This window comes from Bombina bombina, chromosome 3 (genome assembly GCF_027579735.1).
Source record: "Bombina bombina isolate aBomBom1 chromosome 3, aBomBom1.pri, whole genome shotgun sequence".
Lineage (NCBI taxonomy): Eukaryota > Metazoa > Chordata > Amphibia > Anura > Bombinatoridae > Bombina > Bombina bombina.
This window is the reverse complement of record NC_069501.1, coordinates 1,066,558,330-1,066,570,703: the sequence shown is the minus strand read 5'-3', so window position 1 is coordinate 1,066,570,703 and position 12,374 is coordinate 1,066,558,330. Positions and strand designations below refer to the sequence as shown.

The window sequence follows — 12,374 nt, the reverse complement described above, 5'->3', positions numbered from 1 at the left end:
GTGCTCTAAAAGACCAGTTTAACCTATTTTGGCAACTAAGAATGTATAATAAGGAACATGGCAATCAATTCAAGTCTAAAGATGCAAAACAGACCTTTTAAAGTTAAGATAGACTAAAAAAATTAAGCAAGCATAAACAAATACACTTACATGTTAGAAAGCCAATAGAAATACTAAAGGCACTGCTATTCACTAAAGACTGCTCTTGTGAATTGGCAAAGGACATACCTACAGCCAATCAGAAGTCTTTACAAGAGCAATGCACAGGAGAACACTTTTGTAAGCAATGAAAAGCACCCTGACAACAATACCTTCATTGTTTATAAGTACTACACTGTAGATGTATTGTTTTTGTACACTTATGTAGTCATCTATTATATGGTCTATGCAATTTGTAGGGACTTTACTGTCCCTTTATACATTAATCAATGTTTATATGCCAATAACAAAAAACTTGATATATTTCATTTTTAAAAATTCACTTTTTTTTACCTTTATTTGTTGGCTTTTCTTGTTCTCAATACTATGCTCCTGGCAAGGCTATAAAGACACAGTAAGTTTATACAAGAGCACTTTTGGCTCATATACAGGGACAATGAGAACCAATGACACCATGTTCCCAGTCACCTCAACTTTTACTGCACATACATGGTGGCCTAATGTAAATAAGCAACATTTAAAGGACCATTGAAGTGAAGGTAAACTTTGATGAATGAAAGCCCGGTTTTTAAAAATACTATTAAAAACAGGGACACTTTCATTCATCAAACTTTAGAAAGCAGCCATTTTGTTTAAAAACTTACCTCTCCTCCTCTTCACAGCCGGAGCAGTTTCCCCCGCCCGGAGATCCTCGCATCACACGTCAGCAATTACTAATCCGGCTTCCTCCAATCACGGCATGGCCTCAGGTAATGATTCCCCTGGGTGGAAAGCCGTGATTGGAGGAAGCCGGATTAGTCATTGCTGACGTGTGAAGAGAAGATCTCCGGACAGGGGAAGCTGCTCCAGCTGTGAAGAGGAGAGAGGTAAGTTTTTAAACAAAACGGCTGCTTTCTAAACTTTGATGAATGAAAGTGCCCCTGTTTTTAATAGTATTTTTAAAAACCGGGCTTTCATTCATCAAAGTTTACCTTCACTTTAAAGTTGACTTTTCAAAAATGCATAAAATGTTTTATTATTGCAAGTGAAACATTTTTGAAATATACATTCATTATTTATTTTTGCAACTTTTGCTGTAAAATACATCTAAAAATTGGGCTTGTTTGACTTTCTCCAAGGGAGGCTTGGGTTAATACTTTTACCCATTTATGTGAGTTTTTTTTTTTTTAACTTTTCCCTCCCTCCCTATGCTTATATGGTGTCACATGTTTTTAAAAGGTGGATTATCAGTTTTGCATCAACAATCATGGTAAGAAAATCTTAAACTACCTCAAGGTAATAAAAGAGTGCAGGCTACCCCAGTCTGCACATGTGCAAACAGAGTTTGTGCTGTATCTGAATATTAGTTTGTGATTAATTGGCAAGGGTTCTTTTGTTCAGGGGTACAGGGAAATCAGTGAAAAGAATAAACATAAAACAATATACTAATTTGACAAAATAAAGCAGTTTTCATTGCAAAATTATTCATATATATATGAAGGTTCATAATCATGTAGTTTGTGTTTAATGTCCCTTTAATGTTGGATGCCACACCATTCATTGTGTTACCAAATCATGCCAGGAGCTCGGAAGGTAGAAAGCTAATAAGCTTAGTAACAAGAAAGACAACAAAGTAAAATAAAACATAAAAAAACTTCTTCTGTAAAGCAAATATGCTGTGTGTTTTTTTTATTAGCGCATAAAAATGTTTATTTACCTTTCAATGTGTATTGGCTGTTAATATAATGAATACTTAATTAAGTAAAACTTTCAATATGATATGTCAGCTAGCCTATAGATTTCAGTAGAAGGAAGGTGCAGATGTGAATTTACATTTAACCAGGCTAGGGGGCCTATTTATTATTATTATTATTATGTAGCGTATTATGTAGCGTATCATGTCCGCCGCACATACCCTGTCGGCATTTATCATTACACAAGCAGTTCTTGTGAACTGCTTGTGCAATGCCACCCCCTGTAGATTTGCGGCCATTCGGAGCTTGATAATTTGGCCCCTAGCTCTGCATTCACTCATATGATGTGGTTTTGGAATCCAGCTAATAGTATCAGTTTTATGGAGTCACCTGTGATAAATATGGGCCATATATTTTTTAATATGACTTCATCATGTCCTTTTACTCCATGTTGAAATGGCAGGATAAACAACAGGAAAAGAAGGCTGAGGCTTTGGAAAGGTCACTATAGCAAAATTAATTTAATAATCTGAGGTGTTACTTTGTATGCTCCTGGAGCTGCTTCTTCTCATCAGCCTGGATTTTCGTTTCATTCCATGGGTGTCTACTATAAATAAATAGAAAATAAGGTAGAACAAGACATTGTGAAGGATATCAAAGTAAGCAGTGTAGTAATAATACCATTGGGAACTTACCTTCTGTACACTGGATATTCACAACAGGTGGATCTAGTAGTCTAAAAAAATAGATTTGAGACAAAATATGAAGTTCAGTATAACAATATGTGGAGGACTGCGCATGGTTTTATACACGCTACACTATAAAAGACCCCCTAACCGGATCTTTTATATATGGTACAGATAAATATAATATAGGAGCACCAAACTGGCTAATGTATGTTTAACAGGAAACCCAATTTAAATTTGCAAATTATAAAATGTCAATTATAAAAAAGACTATCACAATTTAAAAGGGCAGACTTTTGCTGAGAATATTAGATGTTCTCATAAATTGTCTGATATTAAACAGATAGACTACCTTATATATAGGAGATAAGGGTAGTGGGTATTATACCATACGTGTGTATCAACTATTGATTATATCAATATATAAAGACCATGATAGATGGTTCAAATACTATTAAAAACAGATGTATTTACAACCAGATTGGGATGGTGATCCCAACTCAAAGATACAATGATAAAAATTACAAAAGTTATGAAAATAACTCGATGTGGAAGGATGAAATAACTTATATGAATGGATGAGATAATCAATAAAACAAAACAAAAATGATAAATATGAATAACAATAACATAATGTATAAATTTAACATTATGCAGAAATACAGTAGTTCTAACACTATGTAAGAGTTGGTATTAAATAATGTTTGATGTTATATCCTCCAGCGGGGATATAATAAAAAGGAGGAAGGAGGGCCTATATTAGGGGGCCGGTTATTGTATACCTGAGTGAGAAACGTGTACACGTTGAAATATAAAAAATGTGAAAAAATATAATGAAAAAATAAAAATTAAATTCCAATGATGTGCTGAAAATTCAAGTGTCCAATATATATATATATATTACATATCAAAGTGTCCCATAAATAGAAGTGTCCAAAATTTATACATAAAAAGTTCTGTGATATATTTCGATGCTTCTAATGTCCAATATATGTGATATGTGAATCCCTTCGAGGTGTCTGAAATCCCACTGCTAGTTGCAGAGTACTATTCCATATATAAATAACCTAAAAGAAAAACAAAAAGAAAAATACAATGTGCAAAAATGCCGTTAATAGGTGAAGACTATTATAGTTAACTCACCAAACAAACGATCCTGGAAGAAATAAAAAGCCTCACAAATCCTGGTGGGGATATAATCAACGCGTTTCGGCCCTTGAATAGGGCCTTTTTCAAGACATGTCATGTCACAAGACGGCATTTTTGCACATTGTATTTTTCTTTTTGTTTTTATTTTAGGTTATTTATATATGGAATAGCACTCTGCAACTAGCAGTGGGATTTCAGACACCTCGAAGGAATTCACAAATCACATATATTGGACATTAAAATCATCAAATATATTACAGAACTTTTTATGTATAAATTTTGGACACTTCTATTTATGGGACACTTTGATATGTAATATACAGGGAGTGCAGAATTATTAGGCAAATGAGTATTTTGACCACATCATCCTCTTTATGCATGTTGTCCTACTCCAAGCTGTATAGGCTCGAAAGCCTACTACCAATTAAGCATATTAGGTGATGTGCATCTCTGTAATGAGAAGGGGTGTGGTCTAATGACATCAACACCCTATATCAGGTGTGCATAATTATTAGGCAACTTCCTTTCCTTTGGCAAAATGGGTCAAAAGAAGGACTTGACAGGCTCAGAAAAGTCAAAAATAGTGAGATATCTTGCAGAGGGATGCAGCACTCTTAAAATTGCAAAGCTTCTGAAGCGTGATCATTGAACAATCAAGCGTTTCATTCAAAATAGTCAACAGGGTCGCAAGAAGCGTGTGGAAAAACCAAGGCACAAAATAACTGCCCATGAACTGAGAAAAGTCAAGCGTGCAGCTGCCAAGATGCCACTTGCCACCAGTTTGGCCATATTTCAGAGCTGCAACATCACTGGAGTGCCCAAAAGCACAAGGTGTGCAATATTCAGAGACATGGCCAAGGTAAGAAAGGCTGAAAGACGACCACCACTGAACAAGACACACAAGCTGAAACATCAAGACTGGGCCAAGAAATATATCAAGACTGATTTTTCTAAGGTTTTATGGACTGATGAAATGAGAGTGAGTCTTGATGGGCCAGATGGATGGGCCCGTGGCTGGATTGGTAAAGGGCAGAGAGCTCCAGTCCGACTCAGACGCCAGCAAGGTGGAGGTGGAGTACTGGTTTGGGCTGGTATCATCAAAGATGAGCTTGTGGGGCCTTTTCGGGTTGAGGATGGAGTCAAGCTCAACTCCCAGTCCTACTGCCAGTTTCCTTCTTCAACCAGTGGTACAGGAAGAAGTCTGCATCCTTCAAGAAAAACATGATTTTCATGCAGGACAATGCTCCATCACACGCGTCCAAGTACTCCACAGCGTGGCTGGCAAGAAAGGGTATAAAAGAAGAAAATCTAATGACATGGCCTCCTTGTTCACCTGATCTGAACCCCATTGAGAACCTGTGGTCCATCATCAATGTGAGATTTACAAGGAGGGAAAACAGTACACCTCTCTGAACAGTGTCTGGGAGGCTGTGGTTGCTGCTGCACACAATGTTGATGGTGAACAGATCAAAACACTGACAGAATCCATGGATGGCAGGCTTTTGAGTGTCCTTGCAAAGAAAGGTGGCTATATTGGTCACTGATTTGTTTTTGTTTTGTTTTTGAATGTCAGAAATGTATATTTGTGAATGTTGAGATGTTATATTGGTTTCACTGGTAAAAAGAAATAATTGAAATGGGTATATATTTGTTTTTTGTTAAGTTGCCTAATAATTATGCACAGTAATAGTCACCTGCACACACAGATATCCCCCTAAAATAGCTATAACTAAAAACAAACTAAAAACTACTTCCAAAACTATTCAGATTTGATATTAATGAGTTTTTTGGGTTCATTGAGAACATGGTTGTTGTTCAATAATAAAATTAATCCTCAAAAATACAACTTGCCTAATAATTCTGCACTCCCTGTATATATTTTTTATACACTTGAATTTTCAGCACATCATTGGAATTTCATTTTTATTTTTTCATTATATTTTTTACTTTTTTAACTTTTTTAATTTTTCACCTATTTTTTCATATTTTTTCAATTTTTTTTATATTTTAACATGTACACGTTTATCACTCAGGTATCCAGTAACTAGGGATGGGCGAATGTATCCAAAAATACGAAATTTAAAACAAATTTTGATACATTCGTTCGTTCGAATCGAATTTCGAATGTTTATATAACATTCTAGCATTCTATTTTCGAATTTTCGTTTCCCAATTTTTCAATAAAATTCGAAAATATTCGTTCGAATAATAGAATGTTTAGCTATGTATTCATTCAATTTCGAAATATAATATTCGAATTTGAATGTGACATTCGAATTCGAAATAGTATTTCTAGTCTACAACTGTGTTTAATAAATGTAATATTTGAATTTGAATGCTACATTCGAATTCGAATGTCACATTCGAATTTGAAATAGTATTTCTAGTCTAATACTGTGTTTTAAATGTGATATTCGATTCGAATGTGACATTCAAATTCGAAATAGTATTTCTAGTCTAATACTGTGTTTTATAAATGTAATATTCAAATTCGAATGTGACATTCGATTCGAATGTGACATTCGATTCGAATGTGATATTCGATTCGAATGTGATATTCGATTCGAATGTGACATTCAAAATAGTGTTTCTAGTCTACAATTGTGTTTTATAAATGTAATATTCGAATTCGAATGTGACATTCGAATGTAACATTCAAATTTGAATGTGACATTCGAATTCGAATGTGACATTCGAATTCGAATGTGACATTCGAATTCGAATTGGACATTCGAAAACTGTATATAACATTCGAAAATCTAATTTTTAAGAATATTCGTTCTTATCAACATTCTATTATGTAAATCGAATTTCTACAATAACATTCGTTCTAACATTCGAATTCGGATATAAACACATTCGCCCATCCCTACCAGTAACCGGCCCCTAATATAGGCCCTCCTTCCACCTTTTTTACTATATCCCCGCTGGAGGATATAACATCAAACATTATTTAATACCAACTCTTACATAGTGTTAGAACTACTCTATTTCTGCATAATGTTAAATTTATACATTTCTGAGCTATTGTTATTCATATTTATCATTTTTGTTTTGTTTTATTGATTATCTCATCCATTCATATAATTTATTTCATCTTTCCACTTTTGTAATTTTTATCATTGTATCTTTGAGTTGGGATCACCATCCCAATCTGGTTGTAAATACATCTGTTTTTAATAGTATTTGAACCATCTATCACGGTCTTTATATATTGATATAATCAATAGTTGATACACACGTATGGTATAATACCCACTACCCTTATCTCCTATATATAAGGTAGTCTATCTGTTTAATATCAGACAATTTATGAGAACATCTAATATACTCAGCTAAAGTCTGCCCTTTTAAATCGTGATAATCTTTTTTATAATTGGCATTTTATAATTTGCAAATTTAAATTGGGTTTCCTGTTAAACATACATTAGCCAGTTTGGCGCTCCTATATTATATTTATCTGTAAAATATGACGTTCAATCAATGTACAAAGTGCAATCAATGTGATCTAAAAACTTTATACATCTTCAAAATGTTAGAAAAATATGTTGTTTTTTTTCTTACAAAACTAAAAATTAAAAAAAAACAAAAAACTGTTTAACTATTTAGACTCCAGAGACGGCAGCAACACTTTCGATTGCATTGTATACCTTTCTGGTTTCTGGTTAAGGGTTAAAGTATATTCTAAGCATTACAGAAGTTAAACAAGGTAAGTTCCTAAATACAGTGATTTCTATTTGTGATGATGAAACTTCATTTTTACAGCGTGCAACCTACCTGCTCTCCTCTCCTTCCAGTAGCTTCTTGTACGTAAATATCTCTACATCTAAGGTCAGTTTCACATTGAGAAGCTCCTGGTAGTCATGCAGTTGGCGAGCCATGTCTTGTTTGGCCTTCTGTAGAGCCTCCTGTAGCTCTGTAAGTTTCTCATTGGCATCTTTAATGGCAACTTCACTTCTCTTCTTTGACTCTGATACTTCTTGTTCCAGGTATATACACTGTGCTCACAAACAGGACCACACATCAGAATATTTCATGTGCTGAGGACTTTAGAGTGACTATGACTAGGTACAGTATTTCTCAAACTCATGTCATACATTACAAGAGTATGCACCATGTTAGAATTTCCTAAAGATCACAAGCTAGTAGTACATTGCTGTTCCTGCGCCTACCTAGGTATACTTTTCAACAAATGATACAAAGATTATAAAGCAAATCATATAATAGAAGTAAATTGGAACGTTGTTTAAAATGGCATGTTTTATCTGGATCATTGAATCTTTCTTTAAAGGGACACTAAAGCCAAAATAAAACTTTCATAATTCAGATAGGGAATACAATTTTAAACAAATTTCCAACTCGCATTTATTATCTAAATATGTACAATCTTTTTATTTGCACTCTTTCCGAGGTACCGGCTCCTACTGAGCATGTGCAAGATTCACAGAATATACGTATGTACATTTTGTGATTGGCTGATGACTGTCACATGATGATTTAGGAAGGAAAATAAAATTAACTGAAATTTGTGAGAAATAAAATGTACTACTCGTGAAAATCAAACTATGGGGTAGATTTACTAAGAGGCGAGCGGACATGATATGTCTGCTCGACCTCACTGCTCAACCTCACTAAATCCCGACAGCATACGCTGTCGGCATTTAACACTGCACACGCATTTCTGGTGAAATGCTTGTGCAATTCTGCCCCCTCCTCACTGGCGGGCAATTGGCCGCTAGCAGTGGCTGTCAATCACCCCAATCATATCTGATCGGGATGATTTCAGTCCGCCACTTAAAAGGTAGCAGAGAAGTTAAGGAGCAGCGGTCATCTGCTTCTTAGCTGCCGTTTCACGTGGACCTGAAATGATGGGGCTCTGAAGCAGCATCTGCTGCTTAATAAATGGACCCCTATGTTTTTTGCATTGTCTATTTATTATGCATTTATTGATTATTCTATGCTACTGTTTTTAGCTGTCCTTTGAATTTGTGCTTGAACCTCAACCTCACAAAGGGAGCTGAAACACCTTTCAGTAATATGCTCACACCAGACCTCCGATCAGTCCCATTGCCCTGTAGCCCATTCTTAGCAATTTGTCCATATTTGACCCCAGATCAAATTCAAACTGTTTAGTATCTGTGTTTTTTTACTTAACTTTAATTGAGAGCCAGTTAATATATTGGACTGTCTGGATATACTGAACACCTCACAACACTGCATGTGTTGGTTGATAATGTGTGTATACAAAGAGTGTGGCTGCTTGTCAGATAATAGTACTTTATGTAGTTATAGTTACCTCTACATGCTATAGAGCAATTAGAAAGGCTTGTACAGTATTCCATAATAAAATCTAACAGTGTAAATATAATTAATTTCATGACAGATTTATAGAAAGGTATGATATTACTGAGTTTCAAAGTACTGAAGTGTGTGCGTGTGTATGCATGCATGTGTTTTTGTATTGGGTTTATTGATATTCAGGAGATTTACCTTCCAACGTGATATTGCAAAACATCTTCAAAAAGGTGAGGTAGTGTAGGCAGATTGTTTTATTGTAATGCACAGAGTTAAAAAAAAATACATTAACATTTACTTAATATTCATAGAATATTTGCACTGAGTGGCAGTGTAAACAAGGACAAGAATATTCAACAGTACCCCACTATTTATAAGTGCTTAATACATCTGTTTAAGTGTTGACCTTTGCGTATGTATAAAACAACAGATAAGATAGGCAGGTGTGCATAATTTTGTTTGGATGGGAATGTTGTTTGAGAATTAGGGTTGTGTTTTCAATTAGCAAAACCAGCTATTTCGAATACAAAACTGAAGCCAATGAAGAAATTTACCAGACATTTAATACTTTTCAGTGTAAAAAGTCATTGTTAAGGCATCTACAGCGCAGCTGTATCTGAGCAGGTATAGGTAAATGTGTTGGCTATGTTGCTACTTGTATGATATTGTTGACAGTTCTCATATGAGGACATGTGAAGTGTAACCAGGATTAACCCTTAGTATTATTTTTACCTGGTTCTGAAAGCTCAATACGTCCGACCTCAGGCGCTGTATTTTGGTGTTAAGATTAGCGATCTCACTACGACTGTTCTCAAGCTCTGTCTCACATCGTCCAGCCCTCAGAGCACCTTGCTTTAGCTGTACAGTAGAAATACAAAATATATCCAATCATTTGCATTGAGTTAAACGCCCTGAGAGTTGAGATGTCGTTCTCTATTCCATTGAATTGAAAATGCTCCAACATCATTTCAGCCCTCCCCCCTAACCAGGGCAGGATTTGTCTTTAGGAAACAAGGCAGATGCACTTAGAGGGTCAGTAAAGTCACAATTAAACTTTCATGATTCATGTAGAACATGCAGTTTTAAACAGCTTTCAAATTTACTTTATGTTCTTGGTACAAGAAGCATATATGTGCAGCCACCAATCAGCAACTAACTAACCTACCTAAGTATGCTCTTTAACAGACGGATACCAAGAAAATAAAGCAAATTTCATAACACTGGGAAATGGGAAAGTAATTTAAAATTTGCATGCTATGGGGCCTATCTATAAAGCTCCAAATGGAGCTTGATGCCCCGTGTTTCTGGCGAGCCTGCAGGCTCGCCAGAAACAGCAGTTATGAAGCAGCGGTCACAAAGACCGCTGCTCCATAACCTGTCCACCTGCTGTGAGCAGGCGGACAGACATCGCCGGAAATCAACCCGATCGGGTTGATTAACACCCCCCTGCTGGCGGCCCATTGGCTGCGAGTCTGCAGGGGGCGGCATTGCACCAGCAGCTCTTGTGAGCTGCATGTGCAATGCTGAATATGGCGAGCGTATTGCTCACCGTATTCAGCGAGGTCTGGCGGACCTGATCCGCACTGTCGGATCAGGTCCGCCAGACCTTCATAAATAGAGGCCTATATCTCAATCTTGAAAGTTTAATTTTGATTTTACTGTTCTTTTAAGCCACTTCACTCAGTTCAGGGAAAACATCAGAATTAACTAATTTTTTTTAGTTTAACAAGTGATCAAACATAGAATTTTAAAGCCCTCTTTTACCTTTTATTTTTATAAAGGGGCGGCATTAAAACATGTTCAGGTGTTCATTTTCCTGTAAAATTGTGATCGGCACAAAAAATATATAAAGAATAAAATTGTTGCATATTTAAAGTCAGTTACCAAATGATTTAATACCTCCTGGGTTTTTATTTTTAGATTATATAATAGACCTCATAGGTTAATAACACATTGAAAAATGTTATATTTCAACTTGTTACCCTCAGGTGATGTCAGCTCATTCGGGATTTGGGCAAAGTAATTTGTCATTTGTGACAAGCTGCACATGAACAAATCTGTGCAATTTTATGAAGAGTGAGTTAAAATGTGTGTGTGTCTAAATGAGCAAATAAATAGTGCAAATAATATTAATTATATGCAGCCAAGCTCCCAAACATCCTCCATTTTCCTCAATTTTGTGGGATTATCATTGGTTGAGAGATCTGATTTACTTCCCCTATCTTATTTATTCCTGTTTTTTTGTTGTTTTTTTTTTTTTTACAATGTTAGAAAGTTAATTGCACATATCCCTAACTAGTTGTCATTATCTGAGGCTATAATGCAGAAATATCACACATTTAAACATGATATGTAATTAATCTAGGTCCATTGCATAATCTAAAAATATAAACCCATACAGCATCATGTTAAATGGCAAATGACATTTGCAACAAAGCTTTCCTTTAAAAGTGTTGTTTATTTGTTGCCAGCTAATGGTGCTACCAGCATAGGCTAAAGCCTATTTAACACTTATAATTTAAAGATGTTAACTAGATACAGAGTAAGAGTGTGTTCCCCCTATATAAAGTCATTTTAAAACCCTTTTCTCAGTGGAGGCTCCTCTATAGGGACAGTAGGGGCTGCACACCTTTAGTTTTGAGCAACAACAAAAAATAATTAATAAATACAAACATAAATAAATAAAATGTTATTGTAAGGTATCTGTAAGGGGCTAGATTACGAGTGGTAATCTATTGTTTGCGAGCAAGCGTTATTATTTTTTTGTGGCCGTTTGTGCGCAAGTTAAAATCCGCTCGTATTTCAAGTTGAAAATAAATGCGAATGAGTGAGCGCATTTGCGATTTACACTAGAATGATTAACGCGACTTCAGGACTCTGGTTAACTGTTACGCGAATCAAAAAAGTGTCTCAAAACACATCATCATAATCTAGCCCTGACAACTGATGAAGGAGTTAGCTGAGCACACTGAGAAGGAGCCGCTCTAAAGTTAAACATACACCCAGTACAGGTAACGTTACTACACCTAGGCTGACCTTTAGTGGGGGATATGATCAGCCTCCCGGGGGCACACAAACGAGTGACAGTCTCCTTATAGTTACGGGGAGTGTCCCAGGAGAGCGACTCCGGTATTGGTTAAATGTAATGTGTAGAAAAATATCCTATTTACTGTATTCTCCACTTAAAGTGTTTAAAGGAATGACAGATGTATTTATTAATTTAAATTATTCATGTAAAATAAACATTGATTAGCTTGATATTTGGTATTGCTACTTAGATATAAAAAGTAATTGTGTCTCTTCTTTTGCAGTGTGGAGGCTGGTGTGTGGATTAAAGCAACTGATATCTATATATTATAGCTATTAGAGTTAATTCAGTGAAACAGATCATTTATGTGCATCTAGTTGCTTT

General features: G+C 35.5%; 1 protein-coding gene across 1 annotated transcript in view; it reads right to left on the bottom strand.

Moving 5' to 3' along the window:
• Positions 1–1,812: 1,812 nt before the first annotated feature.
• LOC128654439 (keratin, type II cytoskeletal 80-like) overlaps positions 1,813–12,374 on the bottom strand; it is a 69,732-nt gene continuing 59,170 nt past the window's right edge. Inside the window, exons 6-9 of the mRNA XM_053708345.1 lie at positions 9,695–9,820; positions 7,445–7,665; positions 2,528–2,568; positions 1,813–2,439 (exon numbers count right to left, since the gene is read on the bottom strand). Coding sequence (XP_053564320.1) covers positions 2,354–2,439; positions 2,528–2,568; positions 7,445–7,665; positions 9,695–9,820 — 474 coding nt within the window. The 3' untranslated portion in view covers positions 1,813–2,353. The remainder of the gene's footprint in view (positions 2,440–2,527; positions 2,569–7,444; positions 7,666–9,694; positions 9,821–12,374) is intronic.